This window comes from Artemia franciscana, chromosome 12, assembly GCF_032884065.1.
Source record: "Artemia franciscana chromosome 12, ASM3288406v1, whole genome shotgun sequence".
Classification (NCBI taxonomy): domain Eukaryota; kingdom Metazoa; phylum Arthropoda; class Branchiopoda; order Anostraca; family Artemiidae; genus Artemia; species Artemia franciscana.
Window position 1 is genome coordinate 25399519 of NC_088874.1, and position 23187 is coordinate 25422705.

General features: G+C 37.3%; 1 protein-coding gene across 2 annotated transcripts in view; it reads right to left on the reverse strand.

Annotated features, from left to right (window-relative positions):
* The window catches only part of LOC136033915 (carboxypeptidase D-like), a 218828-nt gene that overhangs the window by 95031 nt on the left and 100610 nt on the right, over nt 1–23187 (reverse strand). For both annotated transcript variants that reach the window (XM_065714930.1, XM_065714931.1), the window contains exons 14-16: nt 16240–16450; nt 10368–10533; nt 228–462 (exon numbers count right to left, since the gene is read on the reverse strand). In XM_065714930.1, the coding sequence (XP_065571002.1) occupies nt 228–462; nt 10368–10533; nt 16240–16450 (612 nt within the window). The remainder of the gene's footprint in view (nt 1–227; nt 463–10367; nt 10534–16239; nt 16451–23187) is intronic.

Genomic DNA, 23187 nt, shown 5'->3' on the forward strand with positions numbered 1-23187 from the left:
ACACTTTTACTGTTCTGAATAAGGGGAAGCACCTAATTAGAATTTGGAGACTGGCTTTGGACTTTACTCACCATTGGACCAGAAGTAACGCAGCACTTTGATAACTCTCAAAAACAATTGCTTTTATTACGACTTATTACTAAGCCCATTGGTTAATCCCAGGAAAATTGTATCTGATCTATTCCATCCATCCCTTAAATTAATTTTTTTTTTTATAAAGAACTTACAAGTTTAGCTCTAAGGGCGTTGTATCCAAAATCAATTAAAGAGCCAACGCGAGGAATGGAGAGCGAAGAGCCTTTTACAACACCAGCAAGAGGGTGAGTCCCATCAGGATTTGGACACTGACTTTCTGTTTTACTCATCGTTGGATGAGAACCAATGTATCGCTCAGATAGCTCTCTGAAAAATTCATTGTCAGAGTGACTCATCTCTACTTCCATTGGTTCATCATAAGGATATCTGAAAAAAGAAAAACACTTAAAAGAATGTTAAACATCGTAGTTTGGAAGGAAAATAAATGAGGATAAAGAAACTCCAATCGTCTAGATCAGGAACCTCGACTCTATGACTCGCCGGCCGGATGTGGCGCACAAAGTACTGTTATCCGGCCCTTTGTAAATTTGAAAAACTAATTTTTTGTCAAATTCTGCTTGCAAAATAGAACATTCTTGCTACCTGTCAATAATAATCTCAAAAAACTTTTCAGATTCTTAAAGAATTTAACTAGCAATTATTACAGATAATTCTCTGTTAGCATACCCAAACACAAATGTTATGACAGTTGTTATCAATATTTTTTATTTTTTTAATTTAGGTTTTTTTCAATTGATGAAAGTGGCGAACTGTTTTTTTGGTAACTTTTTATAAAAGTAGACTGATACACAACGGTAAACCGTCTACAAATGATCTTATTCGTCATTCCCAATTGTGTTTCAAATATGGGTTAAGACATTGCAAACCAAATGGTGAAATGTGGAAGCACGCTTCGCCAGTTTTTAATTCCAATGGTTGAATCAGTGGACAGTCTTCCACCTCTCAACTGTATATGTTCATTTGATGCGTAGATGAAGACATGAGCATGATACTAATACAGGCTTCTCCAAATAGCAAGAAGGACACTGTTATCGCAAAGGATATAAAAATGGGCAGGAAAAAAGATTTGTCAATTATAATTTTGACTCCACAGTCGCCTTACTGTTGATGGATTACCAAGCATGAGTGGCATAAAGAAAGAGATAATAGGTTAAGTAAAGCAGATGTGTAATGCCAAAAACAATTGACAACCAATGTTCCTGCACTACATTGTTCCTCAGCAAACTTGGTGTATCAAAATAGCAGACATAAGCAAAGTACTGAGTCCCTCAATAAAGAGACTGAGCTTTACAGGATCAATAATAGACAGTTAAAGAGGCATGGTGGAGGATATAGGCATAAAATCGTAAGAATTACAATATTAAACAGCAGTAAGATGGCTAAGTTATACAGCTTGCTCTCTAATGAAGAGCGAGTATAGAAATTGGCCTTTGCTGCAGACATAACTAGTTATTTGAATTTTTTAGCCTACAGCTACAACGAAAGAAGAATCTAGCAGCTGATTAATACATTCGGTTAAGGGCCTTCAGACCAAACTTATCTTGCATCTGTAACAACTACAGGAAAACGGCTTGGCATACTTTCAGCAGTGCAAAGTGTTCATGGCTGTGGCAACATATGAGTTGCAAAGTCATTTGAATGCAAGATCCTCAAAGACCTGCAGCTACGGTTTTAGTCGCGACTTTCTGGCTCGGATAAAAAAAAAAAACAAGAGAGACTATTTCAGAGCTCATTTAAAGCAGATGTGGCCAGTACCCCGGATGGAATGTGGGTCATCAAGCTATAGGGACAAATTCAAAGAACATGTCATTTGAGGATGAAATGCGTATTTTCACCAGTTTTTCCCATGGAGGAGGCTTCCAATATCAAACTTTTGCACAAAGACAGCCTCTCATTCTTTGGAACAACATACTTGGGTAAATAGACATATTCATGAATGAAATATGAGAAAAAAGTTTGAGAGCATCTATGTCCGACTATAATCTCAGGTCTTTTTTAGGATAGAGAGGATTACAAGGAAACAATTCTGTCATTCCCACTAATACAGGTACTCATGCTGCATAATAGATCAACGCACTATTACAAAATAACTAAATAAGCAATCGTTAAATAAATATCTGAAAATAAAATCCAAATCCTGATTTTTTTTTATCTTGACTTCAGGTTTGTGCTCGGCCCCTAACTGCTGTTTGATAGTTATTACAACCGTCAAACTGGAAAGTTGGGATTAGACGAATATTCAAAGCAATAAATAATACCATTGAAAAGCAGAAACTTAAACTTGAAAATTTTGAACCTGAAACCAGCGTTGATAATTCACTAATATTGAGTAGGGACTGAGCATATTAAAGTAAATTTTCAAAAAAAAAAAAAAAAAAAAAAAAAAAACAAAGAACAAACGGTTCCAAGTCTCATATGCAGCTTTATGCAACCCAAAAATTTAAATGTGCATACTTTCTGGAAGGCTAATTATTTACCATTTTTGGTAATATCCCTTTCAAAATGTATCATTAGTGGTCCAGAGCTTTTCCGGAGTGTCTGTGCCCCTTTTACAGATTTGTCAGCGAGGGTCCATGCCAAATTCTCTTTAGGTGGAAAGAGCTTTCATCTATAAAAGCGACTCTGTTTAAAAAGGAAAATAACAAGCAACTTTTGTCAGATAATTGATACAAATATATCCAGGCTGCGTATTGTCTTCGTTTGAATAGTGCGTGTGCTGACATTGTACTGATGATGAACTACTTCCGAATATATTGTCAATTACAAAGATATTGACCAAAGCGACCAAAGATATCGTCGATATTGTGCAATGTGGGATATTGCATAGAGATATTTCCATAGAGAAATTACAGTATTATAAAGCTCCCGGTTGCATTTAAGGATTTGTTTACTTATTTACATATTTACCTTATTTATTTACATATTTACTTTATGAGAATCAGGGTAAACGAGATACATTTGAGATAATTGTGTTGCGAGAGCAACACCTTGGTTTTGTCGTGTTTTTTTTTTTTCCTAGTACCCCGATTTCAGCTTATTCCTAGAAAATGGTAAGGGTCTAACCTCTGCGGTTTTTACGGAAAGTGTCGACCTTAGGTCGGATTGATGAATATGACTTTGCATTTTGGAAACCTACGTAGGGCTCTTGCCTTTGACCAACAAGGACGGTTTTTGCTTGTCCTTGAGCCAGAGCCTATAGTGTGTGAAGTGACTTGGAATTTTATAGCCTATGTGAGAGAGAACTATCTGAAGTTATGCAGTGTAGCTTTCGTTTCATTAGACGATGTTGCTGCTTTCGTTTCATCAAACCATGTTTCTGCTTTCGAGTTGAAAGCTCTGTTCGAGCAGGCAAGCAGGCAGGGACCAGTTTCAAATTAAAGATGGACTAAAATCTATAAGTGATAAATATATGCGGCAGTTACCCGGCTCCACAGCCAATATATCTTCTTTGACTGATAAATAGAAAAAAATACATAAATAAAAAAGTGGGGACCGAAAGTGCTGCCATCTATTGTTTCTACCCATTTCTGTTCATGATTTCAGCTGAGTTTCATTCGGTTTTTCGCACTTGGGATTGCGGTAGAGAAATGGTATCAGATGTACCTCTTATACTTTAAAAGTTCTCTCATTGCTAAAGAAATTACAGTTTATCCTTTACTCCTTTCTAAGTTAGAAACTTGGCCTACGGCAAAAAGGTCAACTTTTGAACTAAGACGATAGATTTTTTTTTGACGGCATTCGATAGCTCTTCATGAGCTGATCAAAGTATATGTTAACCATTTTTTTGGTAGAAAAATTCCTTCATGAGATATGCCAGTTTGAAAGTTTAAAGGGGTTGACATCTTCAGTAGTAAGGTACAAATTGAAACCAAAAATAGGCTGATACGGAAATGGTATCAAATATGCCTCTTAAACTTTAAAACTTCTCCCATTGCTAAAAAAATTAGAGTTTATCCCTTGCTAATTTCTAAGCGATGACGTTAGAAACATGGCCTACGGCAAAAAAGTCAACTTTTGAATTAAGACAGATTGATTTTTTTTCGACGGCAGTCGATAGCTCTTGAGCTGATTAACGTATACGTCATCCATTTTTCCGTAGAAAAATTCCTTCATGAGATATACCAGTTTGAAAGTTTAAAGGGGTTGACAACTTAAGTAGTAAGGTGCAAACTGAAACCAAAAATTGGCCGATACCAGTTATGAGACATATAGGGGAGTTTTAAGCAACAGTCGGCTGTTAGCTCATAATCATCTTCCACAATGAGGGGTTCGCAACTTTTGCTAGTTGGTTTACCTATTATTTGTTCCCGATGTATTTGATGGTAAGGCCAATTTGGTTCCAACGGTAAGACATGTGGAGGACTTGTAAGTAATAATCGGCTCTTAGCCTACAATCATCTTTAGCGATGAGGGGTTTGCAACTTTTGCTAGTTGCAATGAGTTCGCAACTTTTGCAAGTTGGTGTACCTAGTATTTATTTTAAGATCCGTACAGATTAACAACTTCAGCGTTTAATCGAAGCGAGGAAACAAAACCAAAGTGTTGCTCTCTCAACATTTTACTCGGCGAAGCCGAACAAAGGATGCCGCAAGACCTCACGTTGTCCATGCAACGTAGATCTAGTTTTTTTTCATTTCATTCTTTAGCTCACTTTTTGTTTTCATTTATCTTAGAAATAAAGATATTCAACAAGCAACAATGCGATTTTTATACTTTAGACTTCAGACATTTCAATTCTTAGAACCATTTTATCCCTGAAAATGCTAGTCCCATATTATCCGAAGTTGACACTCGGTAGTTACAAGCGATAACAAACCAAAAGGCTTCTTTCCAAAGAGAAATCACTGCGTTATAAAGCTATTGGTTGCAATTGCGAAGGGATATTTACTTATGAAGAGTAGGTAAATGAGATACATTTGAGGCAAAAGATGTCTCAGTGTCTCCAACTCTTTTTTTATTATTTGTACCGATATTCAACACGAACAAATACGGTTTTTACGGTTTAGATTTTCGACATTTCAATTCTTGGAACCATTTTATCCCGGAAAATGCTGGTTTCATATTACCCGAAGTCCAATCTCGGTAGTAACAAGTGATACCGAACCAAAAGGCATCTTGCATCTTTCCAAAGAGAAATTGCTACTACTACTACTACTAACCACTCACTGCAGCACCAAGCCCCCTGAGGCCAACACAGCCACAAAGAGAAACTACCAATTCCAAACAGTTCGTGGTAACGAACTGTAGTAAGGAGCGACCCAGCTCAATAGTAACCGAAACTCTAAAAAACGGAACTTCGATGCTAAAAGATATATCTTTCAGCATAAATTTTTATGCTGACTTTAAATATATAAGTTTCATCAAATTTAGTCTTTGTCATCAAAAGTTACGGGCCTGAGAAAATTTACCTTATTTTGGAAAATAGGGGAAATCACACCATCGCATTCAGCGCATCAGAGAACCCTATAGAAAAAATGTCAAGGTCCAATCTACAAAAATGTGGAGTTTCGTATTTTTTGCCAGAAGACAGATCACGGGTGCGTGTTTATTTGTTTGTTGTTGTTTTTTTCCCCAGGGGTCATCGTAACGACCAAGTGGTCCTAGAGTGTTGCAAGAGGGCTCATTCTAGCGGAAATGAAAAGTTCTAGTGCCCTTTTTAAGTGACCAAAAAATTGGAGGGCACCTAGGCCCCCTCCCCCGCTCATTTTTTTCCCAAAGTCAACGGATCAAAATTTTGAGATAGCCATTTTGTTCCGCATAGTTGAAAACTTAATAACTATGTCTTTCGGGATGACTTACTCCTCCACAGTCCCTGGGAGAGGGGCTGCAAGTTACAAACTTTGACCTAAGTTTACATACAGTAATGGTTATTGGGAAGTGTATCAACGTTTTCAGGGGGATTTTTTTGGTTTGGGTGTGGTGTTGAGGGGAGGAGAGGGGGCTATGTGGGAGGATATTTCCTTGGAGGAATATTTCATGGTGGAAGAGAAACTAAAATGAAAAGGGCACAGGATTTTCTAGCATTACTATTAAAAAAACAATGAAAATATAAACATGAAAAAGTTTTTTCAATTGAAAGTAAGGAGTAGCATTAAAACTTAAAACGAACAGAAATTATTAAGCATATGAGGGGTTCTAAAAATACTTTTGCATAAAGAGCGAGGTATTTAGGAGGAGATAAATACTTCGCTCTTTATGCTAAAGTAGTTTTAGTAATTTCAACTATTTGTTCTACGGCCTTTCTGATTCAGGGGTCATTCTTAAAGAATTGGGACAAAACTTAAGATTTAGTGTGAAGAGCGAGGTATTAACGAGGGGACAAACCCCCTCATATATATAAACAAAAATATAAAAATATAAAAGTTTGTTACGTAAGTTAATTCTTAAGTTACGTATATTTTTTACTAATAAAAACGTTCGTTAAAAATTAAGAGCTCATATGGCACTTGTGACGAGGCAAGAAGAGCTAAGAGCCAAGAGATCATATGGTATGAGCTCTAACAAAATTCTATGAATCAATAGATGGATTTAAAAGGAAAATAAGAGGCTTAATGCCGGTCAAGATTTAAAATAAGGGATCTGAGTCACTATGTCCTTCTAAATATCAAAATTCATTAAGATTCGATCACCCACTCGTAAGTTATCAATACCTGATTTTTTCTAACTTTTCCTCTCCCTTTAGCCAACCAGATAGTCGAATCTGGGAAAAGGACTTTATCATGTCAATTTGTGCAGCTCCCTGACACGCCTACCAATTTTCATCGTCCTAGCACGTCCAGAAGCACCAAACTCGCCAAATCACTGAACCCCTCCCCCCAACTCCCCCAAAGAGAGCAAATCCAGTACGGTTCCGTCAATCACGTATCAAGGAAATTTGCTTATTCTATCCACCAAGCTTCATCCCGGTTCCTCCACTCTAAGTGTGTTCCAAGGTTTTCCCCTCCAACTCCCCCCAATGTCAAAAGATCTGGTCGGGATTTGAAATAAGAGCTCTGAGACACGGATTCCTTCTAGATATCATATTTCATTAAGATCCGATCACCTATTCGTAAGATAAAAATACCCCAATTTTCAAGTTTTCCAAGAATTCCGGTTTCCCCCTCCAGCTCCCCCCAATGTCACAGATTCTGGTCGGAATTTAAAATTAGAGCTTTAAAGCACCAGATCCTTCTAAATATCAAGTTTCATTAAGCTCTGGTCACCCTTTCGTAAGTTACAAATACCTCAATTTTCAAAATTACCCCCCCCCCCAACTCCACCAAAGAGAGAAGATCCGGTCCGGTTATGTCAGTCACGTATCTTAGACAGGTTTTTATTCTTCCCATCTAGTTTCATCCTGATCTCACCGCTTTAAGTATTTTCTAAGATTTCCAGTCCCCCCCAACTGCCCCCCCCCCAATTACGCTAGATCCAGTTGAGATATAAAATAAGAGATCTGAGTTACGAGGTCCTTCTAAACATGAAGTTTCATGAAGATCCGATCACTTCTTCGTAAGTTAAAAATACGTCATTTTTTCTAATTTTTCAGAATAACCCCCCCCCCCTAATAGGGCGGATCCATTCCAATTATGTAAATCACGTATATAAGACTCCTGCTTATTTTTCCCACCAAGTTTCATCCCGAGCCCTCCAATCTAAGCGTTTTCCATGACTTTAGGTTCCCCCACCCCAAACTCCCCCCAATGTCACCAGATCCGGTCGGGATTTAAAATAAGAGCTTTTTGAAACACGATATCCTTCTAAATATCAAATTTAATTAAGATCCTATCACCTTTTAGTAAGATAAAAAATACCCCAATTTTCACGTTTTCCAAGAATTCCGGTAAGTTACAAATACCTCAATTTACAAAATTAAACCCCCCCCCCCCCAACTCCACCAAAGAGAGCGGATCTGGTCTGGTTATGTCAGTAACGTATCTTAGACATGTTTTTATTCTTCCCATCCAGTTTCATCCTGATCTCCACCGCTTTAAGTATTTTCTACGATTTCTGCCCCCCCCCCAATCACGCTGGATCCGGCAGAGATTTAAAATAAGATATTTGAGTTACAAGGTACTTCTAAATATGAAGTTTCATGGAAATCCGACAACTCCTTCGTAATTTAAAAATGCGTCATTTTTTCTAATTTTTCAGACTTAACCCCCCCCCCCTCCAATAGAGCGGATCCGTTCCAATTATGTAAATCAGGTATGTAAGACTTCTGCTTATTTGTCCCACTAAGTTTCATCCCGATCCCTCCAATCTAAGCGTTTTCCATGATTTTAGGTTCCCCCACCCCAAACTCCCCCCAATGTCATCAGATCCGGTCGGGATTTAAAATAGAGCTTTGGGACACGATATCCTTCTAAATATCAAATTTCATTGAGGTCCGATCACCCGTTCGTAAGTTAAAATACCTCGTTTTTCTCTAATTTTTCAGAATTAACCCCCCCCCAACTACCCCAAAGAGAGCGGATCTGTTCCGGTTATGTCAATCATGTATCTAGGACTTGGGATTATTTTTCCAACAAGCTTCATCCGATCCCTCCACTCTAAGTGTTTTCCAAGTTCTAGGTTTCCCCCTCCCAACCCCCCCCCCCAATGTCACCAGATCCGGTCGGGATTCAAAATAAGAGCTCTGAGACACGATATCCTTCTAAATATTAAACTTTATTGAGATCCAATCGCCCGTTCGTAAGTTAAAAATACCTAATTTTTCAGAATTAATACCCCCCCCCCCCCCCAACTACCCCAAAAAGAGCGGATCCGTTCCGGTTATGTCAATCATGTATCTAGGACTTGTGCTTATTTTTCCCACCGAGTTTCATCCCGATCCTTCCACTTAAGTGTTTTACAAGATTTTAGGTTTTCCCCTCCCATATCCCCCCCCCAGTGTCACCAGATCAAGTCGGGATTTAAAATAACAGCTCTGAAACATGATATCCTTCCAAACATCAAATTTCACTAAGATCTGGTCAACCGTTCGTAAGTTAAAAATACTTCAATTTTTCTATTTTTTTCCGAATTAACGGGCCCCCACTCCCCCCAAGATGGTCAAATCGGAAAAACGACTATTTCTAATTTAATTTGGTCCGGTCCGTGATACGCCTGCCAAATTTCATCGTCCTAGCTTACCTGGAAGTGCCTAAAGTAGCAAAACCGGGACCGACAGACCAACAGAATTTGCGATTGCTATATGTCACTTGGTTAATACCAAGTGCCATAAAAACGTTCAGAAATTAAATAAAAAAACTAGTTTTTTAACTGAAAGTAAGGAGCGACATTAAAACTTAAAACCAACAGAAATTACTCCGTATATGAAATGGGTTGTCCCCTCCGCAATCCCTCGCTCTTTACGCTAAAGTTTGACTCTTTGCCACAATTCTATTTCTTAAAACAATTAAAAACTTTAGCGTAAGGAGCGAGGGATTGCGGAGGGGACAACCCATTTCGTATATGGAGTAATTTCTGTTCGTTTTAAGTTTTAATGTCGCTCCTTACTTAGGTTAAAAAAACTAGTTTTTTTTATTTAATTCATCAATAAGAATAACGATATGGGAATAATCGTTATAGGAATAATGATATTCAACCAGCACAAATACAATTTTTACGATTTAGACTTCAGTATTTTCCATTTTTAGAACAATTTTTTCACTGAAAATCATGATCTCATACTACCCGAAGTTTAAAATCGGCAGCAACAAGTGATACCAAATCAAAAGTCAACTTGCATCTTTCCAAAGAGAAGTTACTACTACTATTAACAACTCACTGCAACACCAAGCAGCATGAGGCTAACACAGCTTCAAAGAGAAATTATCGATATTCAACAATAGGAATAACGATTTAGGAATAATCGTTACTGGAATAACGATATTCAACTAGCAAAAATGCGTTTTTTACGATTTAGACTTTGTACATTTCAAGTTTTAGAACCATTTTATACCTGAAAATGCTGGTCTCATATCACCCGAAGTTTCAACTCGACAGTAACTAGTAATATGGACCAAAGAGAAATTTTAGGGGAGAGGGAGGGGGATATTTGGATTTTCTGTAATGCAGTTTTAATTTCCTGTTTACGAATATGTCGAAGCAGAGATAAACGGTGATAAAATCTATCAGCTAGGCTTAAAGATAGAACCCATACCTCTAGTGGAAAGCATTTCTGACTAGTAGTTTTTAGCGCTAAAATTCTAATTAATTACACTTATAACTCTAAAAAACTTGCACTTTTGACTGTTTTCCTTCTTTTGTAATAATTAAAAAAAGAGCAACTATTAGTTCATACAAACCTCATGTAAAGACCTCCAGCTTCAATGGAGAGGCCAAAATCTATTTGAAAGTGTCTCATAAAATCCTGTGTGGCAAGGATAACTTTATCCTTTGGCATGAAGCGAACAAAATGAGAGCCAATCTCAGATAATTGGTCAAAATCGTCTGGATGTTTACAATCAGAATCTGTAAAATAATAATGCAGCTTAATTTGAATAGACACACCGAGGAAATGAAAAATAAATGATAAGGATAGGAGACTACAGAGTTTCACAGGTCTATATATTTATCTGTGCGTGGGCCACCCGCCAAAAGCGGGTTCTAGACCGTCATCCGTTGGTATTTTAAATTATGGCGCGTTTCAACTTTGAATATTGTTTATATTGTAATCTATATACCCAGGCTTCAGACCCATGCGATACAGATGCTCGATAGCCTGACATTATAGGTGACTGCTATTACTAAGCAAGAAAAGATACGATACTTATTTTTTTTAAATTACTATCAGCAGCCCTGAAGGGCCGTATTCAAATCTCGGGTTCCAAAACCTAAAACAAGAGAGAGACTACTAGTCAATTTTTAACAAAGCTAGACTTTTTAATTAACAAATATAATGAACTAGAGTTTGTATATACCCTGCAAAATCTGTTAAGCATCGGTAAGCATTCATTTACGCCTATTTGTTGCTCATTGAAGTTTATCAGCCCACTTACGCTAATTTGATGCCCTAGCAGTGTAACAGTCGAAAATTGTCATTTTGTTCATTTTTTTGAAGAGACTGGAATGGAAGCGAATAATAAGACAATACCAAAATCTTACAACTTCGGAATTCCAAAGCTTTAAAAAGTCCTGATAGTCTCACATATTCTTTTATCAGTGGGTCCTGGCAATCTTAAAGTAAGTATTTGCTAAAAGTCTGTCATAATGTTATTTTGTGATAGCGAGATTCAGCTAAATTTAATTCGAAGAATCAGGTAATGCTAAAGAAATACTGACATGGATTATTTATTCTAGAAAAAATTCCATCGAATATGAAACATTCATACCAAAATGGCATGATGCAGCGTTAAAAATATATTAATACTGCAACATAAACGCACGTGAACAAAGTAAAAAGGAATAACAAACAAAATCAAAAATTATAATGGTAGCAATGAACAAGAGCCAAGAGCTCATATGGCATGAGTTCTAGCAAAATTCTAAGAATCAATAGATTGATTTAAAAGAAAAATCAGAGGTTTAATTCCGGTCGGGATTTAAAATAAGAGCTCTGAGACACGAGGCCCTTCAAAATATCAAAATTCATTAAGATCCGATCACCCACTCGTAAGTTAAAAATACCTCAGTTTTTCTAATTTTTCCTCTCCCTTTAGGCCCCCAGATGCCCAAATCGGAAAAAAAGACGTTATCAAGTCAATTTGTGCAGGTATCTAACACGGCTACCAATTTTCATAGTCCTAGCACGCCCAGAAACACCCAACTTCCCAAAGCACTGGACCCCCACCCCTAACTCCTCCAAAGAGAGCGGATCCAGTCCAGCTACGTCAATCACGTATCTACGACATTTGCTTATTCTACCCACCCAGTTTCATCCCGATCTCTCCACTCTAAGCGTTTTTCAAGATTTCTTGTCCCCCCTCCAACTCCCCCAATGCCATCAGCTCTGGCCGGGATTTAAAATAAGAGCTCTGAGACATGGGTTCCTTCAAAATATCAAATTTCACTGAAATCCAGTCACCCGTTCGTAAGTTAAAAATACCTCAATTTTTCTAATTTTTACCGAATTAACACCCCCACTCCCCCAATAACAGCGGATTCATTCTGTTTATGTTTATCACGTATCTACGACCTGTGCTTATTTTCCCACCAGGTTACATCCCGATCTCTCCATTCTAAGCGTTGTCCAAGATTGTTTCCCCATCCAACTCCCCCCAATATCACCGGATAAGGTCGGGATTTAGAATAAGAGCTCTAAGACACGAGGTAATTCTAAACATAGAATTTCATTTAGATCCGATCACTCCTTCGTAAGTTAAAAATACCTCATTTTTCAAGCACCGAACTCGCCAAAGCATTGGAAATCCCCCCCACCTCTCCCAAAGAGAGCGGATCCGTTCCAATTATGCCAATCACATAACTTGGACTTGTGCTTATTCTTCTCACCAAGTTTCATCCTGATCTTTCCACTCTAAGCGTTTTCCAAGATTTCTGCCCCCCCCCAAATCCCTCCAATGACAATGGATCCAGTCTGGACTTAAAATAAGAGATCTGAGTTACAAGGTCTTTCTAAATATAACATTTCATTAAGATCCGATCACTCCTTCGCAAGTTAAAAATACCTCATTTTTTCTAATTTTTCAGAATTAACCCTCCCCCAACTCCCCCTAGAGAGCGGATCCGTTCCGGTTATGTCAATCACATATCTAGAACTTGTGCTTTTTCCCACCACGTTTCATCCCGATCCCTCCACTCTAAGCGTTATCCAAGATTTTAGGTTTCCCCCTCCAACTCCCCCAATGTCATCAGATCCGGTCGGGATTTCAAATAAGAGCTCTGAGACACGATATCCTTCTAAATAACAACATTCAATAAGATCCGATGACTCCTTCGTAAGTTAAAAATACCTCATTTTTTTCTAATTTTTCCGAATTAACCCTCCCCCCAACTCCCCCAAGGAGAGCGGATCCGTTCCGGTTATGTCAATCACGTATCTATGACTTGTGCTTAATTTTCCCACCAAGTTCATCCTGATCTCTCCATTTTAAGCGTTTTCCAAGATTGTTTCCCTCTCCAACTCCCCCCAATGTCACCGGATACGGTCGGGATTTAGAATAAGAGCTCTAAGACACGAGGTCCTTTTAAATATCAAATTTCATTAAGATCCGATCACCCATTCTTCAGATAAAAATACATGGTTTTTTTTCAATTTTTCCTTTCCCTTCAGCCCCCCCCCCAGATGGTCTAATCGCGGAAATGACTGAAATCAAGTCAATTTGTGCAGATCCCTGACATTCCTACCAATTTTCATTATCCTAGCACGTCCAGAAGCACTGAACTCTCCAAAGCATTGGAAATGCCCCCCCCCAGCTCCTCCAAAGAGAACGGATCCGTCCCAATTATGTCAATCACGTATCTTGGACTTGTGTTTGTACTTTTCACCAAGTTTTATCCTGATCTCTCCACTTTACACGTTTTCCAAGATTCCCCCCCCCCCCCAACTCCCCCTAATGTCACCGGATCCGGTCGGGATTTAAAATAAGAGCTCCGAGGCACGATATCCTTCAAAACATCAAATTTTATTAAGATCCGATCACCCGTTCGTAAGTTAAAAATACCTCATTTTTTCTAATAATTCCGATTTAACCCCCCCCCCCCCCCCCCAGATGATCGAATCGGAGAAACGACAATTTATAATTTAATCTGATTTGGTTCCTGATACGCCTGCCAAATTTCATCGTCCTAGCTTACCTGGAAGTGCCTAAACTAGCAAAACCGGAACAGACAGACAGACAGGCCAACAGACAGACAGACAGACCGACCAACCGAATTTGCGATCGATATGTCACTTGGTAGATACCAAGTGCTATAAAAAAGACGAGCAAAACAAAATACTTTATAAAGCAAAGATAAAATACAAAAAACAAACTTTTTCGCATGCTGACCAATAGTCTGCGTAGCGCAGGTAAAGATCTCCTGATTCTCTGTCTTCGGCCGGTAATGCCATGTGTGCTTAAGGACAAATCATCCGATGCTTCCCGTGTTTTCCCCGCACATTTCTTAAGGTTTAAATTTAGACCTGGGTCGACTCTGGCTGAGCTTACAGAGTCACACCAAAGAGACCCGTTTTAAACAAAATAATAAGCGACAACAAGACTCGAAACCTGCCCTTACAGACTAAGGATTGCGAGTCTAGCACTCCAACCACTCAGCTGCTACGCTTTGAGTGTAGGCCCTCGTCAGCAACATTTCGGTTTCTAACATCGTTAGACTCACAATAATGCTTCCCATTCTTCAAAAAACTTACGAAGATTCGCTGAAAACGCCGGAGCAGAAACGTTAACAATACTTTTTAGAAAAAACGTGAATTCCAACCTAGAAAGATTACCAGACGTGGAGTCTGGTAAAAGAATCGTCACCTAGAAGAGCGATGTAAATGAAACCGTTGTTTTCGCAGCCAATTTGTCGATGTCTGCACACAAGGTACAGACCCGTATCAAGGGGTTACACATACTCCCCCCCCCAACCGAAATGTTTATCTGACTGGTTAATTATTCTAAAAAATGCACATAAAAAGACTATTTCTCCAAAAAAAGCCACAAAATATTTCTCCGACTCGTAAATTGGTCTTAAAATTCAAGAGAAAAAAAACTCATTCGAGACTGTTAGACGAAGAATACGGTAGTTAAACCCTTCTTTTTAATTCTTTTGGTACCCCCCCCCCCCCTATTGAGCAAAAATCTTGGACACAGCGCTGGAAATGTCCTGAGTAGAATCTCTGTATCTAATCCATGAATTAAAATAAACGACAAAACACTGGAAATATGAGATTAAAAAGCAGAAAAATATGTTCTTTTTGAATTCTCTTTAGAGTTTTCATGTAATTAAGCTTTTGAACAGTTCATTTTCATCAAATTGGATAAATAACTGTCATTGAAATTATAGTTTAATGGCCACTTCAAACTAAGTCAACATAAATCGTACCATCGTCTGATACGCAGTCACGCCTGAGGTTCGTCCTATGTATTTGTGATCTACAAGAGAAAAGAAGCAGACCTCACACCCCCTTTTTTTATTATAACTCATATCATAATTATTTATTACCAAAATCAACCATCATAGTGGCGACCGAGAAAAGGTGATCGAAACAATGATCTTCTTCTGAAGAGAGGAAGGAGTTTCCGACTAATGCATTAATTGGAAACGCCTTTCAAGTAGGCTTCGGACTTTTAGGGTAAGAAGAGTTCGTAAGTTCTAGGCATTAAAATCTTACGTACAAAACGTTAGGAATCGTATTTGGTACCTTCAGAGAAGAAGAAGAATTAGCATTTGTTTGAAGAACTTTTCCGAAACCGTTTCAGATTGTTTTCTAAGATGGAATTGGGGATAAATGCTTCGTAATTAGGAAAAAATCCCCTTTCATTTCTTTTGAGGTTCCTCGATTAGTTTCAAGTATTCAAGTTTTCACTTATTTACAGAGCTTCAAAACTTCGGAATAAACTGAGTATAATATCAAGGAAATAAGTAGCTTTGGCCAGTTTAAGTCTGATTTACGTGTGGAGTTGCTCGGTAGGTATACTTTTGAAACAGATTAATTAAAATGAATTTTCCATAGGTTATTCACTTGTAATTTTTTTTTTTTTGGGGGGGGGGGGGGGTCACGGAAGGTAATGTATTGTTTATGTTTTTTTTATTGTTGTTGGTTTCACAGCTTGTTAGTTGCACAGCCTCGCAAGCTTCGCTTATGTTGTGCTATTGGTTAAGAAATGTTTATTCCTAATAAAATTGTTCCACTAAAAATTGTTCTACTACTTACGAACGCTTATCAATTCTGATTAAAGCATTTTTCCTAATAAGCTTTAGATATAGCCAAATTCTTTTCTGTATAGACCCCAAATATTTGAGGCTCCTACAGATTGTATAATTTATCCAAATATGGTGCAAGCTATGATGCGTTCTAACAACTTACGTTATTATATTTCCCCCACAAAAGAACCAACATTAAAAAGATTTCGTGTCTCAGTACCATGTTTTCCCAGACAGTGGCTTATCAAAAAGACTCTAAAAAGAAATATTGGAGTAAGCGTCCTCAGACAGCTTTCCGCGCAATTCTTTATAGGTGATCTACCAAAAAAGACGAAAACACGAGACATTAAAGCAAAGCTAGGCAATTACCATTAGAACTTGCAACTTTGAAACCTTCGTAATCAACAACTGGAAGAAGAAAAACATCTGAATTAGTCAATATTGACCAAATTCTAGTATCATTGTTCTTATAGCCAGCCGCTAGATGTCTCCCAAGCCGAACTATGAGCTCTCTCCCAATCGGCTCACTTGCATAAACCCCACCAGCTAATAAGATTTGAGGTTTCCTCCTTCCGAGAGCCTGAAATAGAAGTTAAAATTACGTTTTAACCGTTTTGACGAGGCATCACTGGTATATATGGCAATTTTTTCCATTTATCTCTTTAATAAATTTTCAAAATAACATTTTACTATTAATACTAATTTAGATAATGGTTATCATTTCTGAATGAGTTATAAATAGCATTTTTTTCCCTCAATTGCCAGTTTTCTTTTAGACACGTTTTTTGATTTTTGTTTATTATGAGTTGTGATTCACACTTTACTACGTTGCAGCTATCCCTGCAACCATGGTCTTTTTTTAACGTCAGAATATCTACATTAATCAGCATTAATCAGAATACATTGATCAAGATGGTCGGCCCGCCGCCGGCAGGGACTGTAAAGTCTAATGCCGCATTCTTTACTTTCTTTTTTTCTTTTTACATTAATCAGCCCAAGAATTAGTTAGCCGAGCAAGTGCATATACAAATGGACAGGATGGGACACTTGTCAGAACACTTAGCATAAATAGAAGGATAAAAGAAAATACATTAAAAGATAAAAGGCTAAATATGGAAGATCCCTTTTATAACAAATACGGAGTCTAAAATATTTCTGAAGTTTGTCTAGCAAGCTTACGTCGTTTATCGCAGTTTTTAGGAAAAGACCCCCCCCCCCAAATTCAAAACTGACGGTTTTCAATCAACAATAATTACATAGTCACGTACAAGATAATATAACACACGTGTCTTATGAAAAATTGCTTCTCTGCTGTATGATAGCATATTTGAGTGACTCCGTCGCCTCATTCCCTGAAATATCGTCTTGAAATATCGTTAGAAACAAGTTTTCCAAACATTATTTGCAATACATATTACGAAAAAAAACAAATGAATGACTTTATCGTATACAAATGATGACTTTGTCGTATGACTTTATCGGTACAAAATAATGTTTAAACTTTAAATATATCAAATAAGAAAACATTTCATATATAGCCGAACCTTTTATGTGTGACTCCTTAGACATACCGAGATAATGTACACATTTGGTTCCTTATGTGACAGAATTGTAGACCTTTTTTAAGAGAAAGTTTAAGAGAAGTGGGAAGCAGAATACACATTTAATGCCCTACTGTGGCAAAAACTCATGTTGACTTCCTTAATTTCTTTCCCTATGGATAAAGATCTTCTTGTAAGGTTACTTTTGCATATTTTTGAAACCAAAAAAAAAAAAAAAAAAAAAAAAAAAAAAAAAAAAAAAAAAAAAAAAAAAAAAAAAAAATCAATTCAAAGAATCTAAAATTTCGCACAGAGCGAAGTTTGAACTTAAAACCAATAAAAATTCGATACTTAGAATAGAATATGATTTATTGGCTAAAATAGCACACAAACTAGCATAAGCACGTCAGAACAATTATAATTACAATGATAAAATAAATGTTAAGGGATAAACATAGTTACAAAGTTAAATCAATTATTAAAATGCGAAACAAAATAGGGAACGAAAGAGTTTTTGTACCTCATTGTCAACATTTGAAGACACAAGTCAAGTTGAGTATTTGGAGCTCTACGAGCATTAAGTCTTGTATTGGGAAGGATTGGGGGGTTTTCTTTGAAGGGGGGAAGAAGACGTCGATGATAGTCAGAACTAAAGGAAGTGACGTCGTGATTCCAATGTAGTGAGTTCAAGTCTAGCCAAACCTTCATCATAAGTAGTATAGGACGTCCCCAGTATAATTTTTATTGCTCTTTTTTGAATGCTTTCAATTTTAGAGCATTGGGATTTGGTGAATCCAGGGCGCCAGACAGGTTAAGCAAGGTCTTTATAAGATATTCAAGACAAGGTCTTATATAAGAACAATAAATTATTTTAAGGTTCTGGGTTGATATGGAGAACCGTTTAAGAAGGGAGAAAGATTTAAGGAGAAAACCACCTGTTTTAAATAAGTGAAAAGAGTGAGATTTCCATTTAAGGTCATTGTCCAAGTGCACACCAAGTAGCTTAACCATGTTTAAATTTGGGATGCAAAGGTAATTATTAATTGGGGGTATATTTTTTAAAAAGGAGAATAGCATTAAACTGCTTTTCGGTATGCTCAGATTGAGTTTAACATTGGCAAGATCATTCTTTAAGTTGTTAATGAGTGAGTCAAGTTTAACGCCCAAAGTGTTTGAGGTTTGACAAAGGTTAAGTAATGTCAAATCATCCGCAAATTTAAAAGTGTTGTCAAAGTTTGGTAAAACATTGTTAAAAACAATTAAGAATGCTAAAGGACCCAATTTAGTTCCTTGGGGTGCTCCACAGGAAATTGAGGTAAAACCTGATGAATCTCCGTTAGGGAGGACTACACATTGCTCACGACTAGATAAAAAGCTAGCTACTATACGTAAAAGAAAACCTATGACACCTAAAGCCCTCGCATTATCAGTAACTGTCTGATGATCCAAGTTGTCAAAGGCTTTACTAATATCAGCAAAAACAGCCTCAACGTAGGAACTACTTAACTCAAGATGTTTGAAAACAGTGTCAAGTATATAACATAAACAATGGGTGGTGCTATGATTCGGCCTAAAGCCAAACTGATTTGGGTTAATTTTATCTTGAATATCATCAAAGAGGAAATTGTAAATAAAACTTTCCAAAATTTTAGAGAAAATAGAGGTTTTTGATATTGGTCTTAAGTCAGAGAGGACTTTTGGGGTCTTGTTTTTCGGTATAGGTGATATAATAGCTCGTTTAAAACACACTGGAAAAATACCATCTACAAAACATTGGTTAAAAATTGCAGTTAGAGGTACACTTAAATAATGGGCACATTTCACAATCAATTTGGTAGGGATATCACCTGGGTAAACTGACTTATTTGTATCAAGATTTTCGAGTTTAAGCTGGGTCTGATGTATTCCAATCACAGGAATGTCACTCACTGCACTGTTGGCCGGCATATTTTGGAGTGGCGGGTGAGTTTTACAAGTTGAAGTAAAATAATCGTTTATGATGTCTGCACTCACTGGGTTGCCATTACTATCCAGTAAGAGAAACTTAGAAGAGACCTTTCCCATGAGATATTGGATACATTTGTGGAAATTCTTAGGGTTAGAATACAGTAACTTATTGAGCACGTGAGCACCATGCTCTTTTCTTGCTTTATGAATTTCACTAATAACAATGTTTCGTAAGTTTTCGAGATTCCTGGAAAAATCCTTCCTTAAAGAGTCTATCACGTTCATTTATTAGGCACAAAATTTTTTTATTTATCCATGGTTTACAATTGGATTTGTAATTGACTTTTTTCACTGGAAAGTTGTCACAGTATAACTGGAAAAGTTCAGCTAAAAACTTAGAAGCCATTTCATCACCATTGGTGATGAAGGATACATATGTGAAGACATAGGATATTGGCCCAGGATTTGGAGCTAAGTTTTACTTTGAAATGGGCAATCTTCTCGTCAGTAATGGGTCTATATGAATAACTGACCAATGGTTTAGGGGGAAAGGATGATAAAGGGGTCCAAAAGATGCATAGATGGTCACTTGACCCTAATGGAGGGGCTATTTTCGGGGCACAGTAGTAATCTTCAATGTTGGTAAAAATCAAGTCTAGGGTTTTATCACTGCGTGTAGGTGACTTGACTACCTGGTCAAGACTAAGAGCAGCGCTAAGCCACTTTTGGTCTAGCTCATTAAAATCACCACATAATGTAATTGCAGCATAGGGGTACTTGTGGCAAATTCTGTCAGTATAAAGTTGCAGATATGCCGTCAGCTCCTTCTTAAATCCACTACGGGGAGGGTAATAAATAATACAAAAAATAATGCAAGATTCGTCTTTTGGGAGGTTTTTGGGTCTGGTCCAGAGCCATAAAACTTCAGTTTTGGAGTTGTTCTCTATTTCAGAAAATGATAGAATCCGATTTGGGAGGGTACACTTACAAAAAAAGCAACTCCTCCACCATGAGATAGAGGAATACCATCTCTGTCCAATCTGGGCTTTAAATGGGAGTCATAATTAGGAATCGAGCAAGAATCTTCTGTAGCAGACCATGTTTCTGTAAGGCAAGCAATATCAATCTGGTTTTTGCCAAGAATAATTTGTACTTCCTCCATTTTATTTACTAGTGACCTTACATTCGCAAGAAGGATTCTAGGAAATGAGTAGGAGTGACGAATCGTACCAGGGTTATTGGCAAACACTTTCCTAGCCTGGTTTACTATCCCTTTGTCAGCAATAGAGCTGCTGCTGATGGTCTTATGCTCAATTAGTTTTTTGGTCCTCTTGAGAGAGGCTCACTAATACTACCAGCTGTTCTAAACCGTTTGGGTACATCATTGCGAAAGAATGTTTGTAGGCTTTTTCTTTTCACATAAGACATTTGCACAATCTGTCTTTTCAGAGCAATTTCTGATTCTGGCAGCTGAATTAGAAGGGGCTGGTATCTTGAAACAGAGTTCTGAGTGGTTGGTTTTTTCTCCCCCAGCCTGGTTGCCTTTAATATTGTTGGCACTGGAAGTTTGAATTATTTGCTTCACTTGAGTTACATCATCAACTCCTTGTTCCGGTAAATTTTTTACAATAATATTCATTTTTCTCCGTTGTGCTTCATGATGGCAGAAGGTTTCTTCCCTTACAATTTCTCGTATCTCATCAGTCTGCTGGGAAGTCTGGGTGTATTTTTCTTCAATTTTCTGCAACCGAGAGTTAAGGTCCAGAAATGCACCATCTACATATTTATGCATTTCTTCATAGCTAGGCTTCTGGGCAAGCTCAGTTCGTAGCAGAGCTATTTCAGATGAAATCTGTCGGACTGAAATATCAATTCTTGTAATCAAATCATACAGCACCTGGGACTGAGCAGAGAGTTTGGGTATCGGTCTACCAGGTGAAGTAGATAAGGGGTTTGGGTCCTTTCTCGAATCAACTGGGTTCCCATCCACTGTCTGGTGTGATGTGGTGCTATTTGAGGGATTTTTGCCCTGTTTGCGGCACTGAAGGCTGGACTGTAAGAATTTGTTGCTTACCTGATTCTGGTTGTTCGGGTCATTTTTATAATTTACTTCGTGAGAGTGTAACAAGAAAAAGGACAATATAATGAGTACAGTAAACTAGCCTTTGTTTCTTGGTTTTATAAAATAGACAAGACAAGACTTTCCTCTATCAGAGTAAAAACAATGCTGGTTGTAGATATGGATCTGATCAAGATAATCTTGACTTCTTCTTTACTTCTTAAAACCTTTCTATTCACCTCTCACCTTTATCGTAATATAATTGTCTATAATATCAGAAATTATAATTATTTTCGCAACTCATTAATCCTGACCTATATGATATATAAGCCATGAAAATATCAATAAGAGAATTCACAGTTCCCAAGGGAATTTTTACTCAAGTTTCAAAATAATCCGCTTATTTATAATTCATTTGGTCACTGAATTAGTTATTATGAATATATTGGCTACGGGTCAGGTAGTGACGATAATCCTTTACCAAATATGAGTTACAGGTTCAATCTAAAAATAGGTCCTCATACATTGAACTCTGAATCAATACTGAACTGAATCATTACTTCAGAATTTGGCCTAATTACTCCAATCTAGCAACAACCAGGATCCTTCTATGTTGAAGGAGAGTGTCATCACCATTTTACTGTAGTAAATGGTAAGTAGGAATGTATGAACAATTACCATCTCATCGATTATGTACGTATACATAAAAAATCAAGTGGGTACACTTTATGCGTGCGCTCAAGAATCACATAAACTAATCAAGTTAAAAGCGACAAAAATTTATTTAGAATAATTTCAGAGCCTTAAGAATGTAAACTAAATATATATTTACTGTATCTGAAAAGTGTAAACTACACAATAAAATATCCCTCCACAGCTGGAAAAGTGACATCATCATAACAAGCATGTAATGTAAGCCAAACGAAGGCTGGTAACGAAAGGCTATGTTCGCGAGGTTATGAAGTGCTGATAAGCAGAGGGTTCTATTAGACTAGCACCCTCCTCTTGGCCTGGTGTAACCTGTTGGACGAGCAGATTGATTTCATCAGCATTTTCGAAGCTAAAGAGTCAGTTCAGAGTGCTGCTTTGCTGGTATAGACATATAAAATCAATTATTTACACTTGTTCTATATACTCAGACTTGAGCTGCAATCTTCAACCCCAACAAGCTGTGGCAAACAACCCGGTACAAACCTACAAAGATGCCGTAAACTACGCAAGTGTAAACGACAATCAATATATACAAGCTTGCCAAGTGTCGGGGACCTGTAATGTATATATATGGTAGTTTAAATTATGATGTGATTGATATTTTTTTTTAGTTTTGGTTAATATGGGTTGGTGCTAATTCTTTATTATAGCTATTGCTGCGATCATTTATTAAGAAAGTTAATTTAACGTTGGTTAAATATCTTGTTTTCATCTAGTTTTCGTAAAGTAAACGTTTTATTTTTTTTAAAATAAGTTTTAATCTCGCCTTAGGAGATCCAACTTTTGGCATTGATCCTTGTTTTTAGATAAGGTCCGTGTGGCCATAATAAGATTTTGAGCAAGTGTTTGCACTAAAATCTTAAGAATAATAAAGGGACTTGGTCCGATTGGCTTACGATGGGTTTATTTTAGAGTCAATACGAAAACGCATGAGCGATAGGAGCAGGCTTATAAAGCATTATCGAGACCCATAACGATCTACAAATTATACAAACTAAGGTTTCACCAAAAAGGCAATATATAAATTGGACTTATAAAATGTATACTAAAAAACAGTAA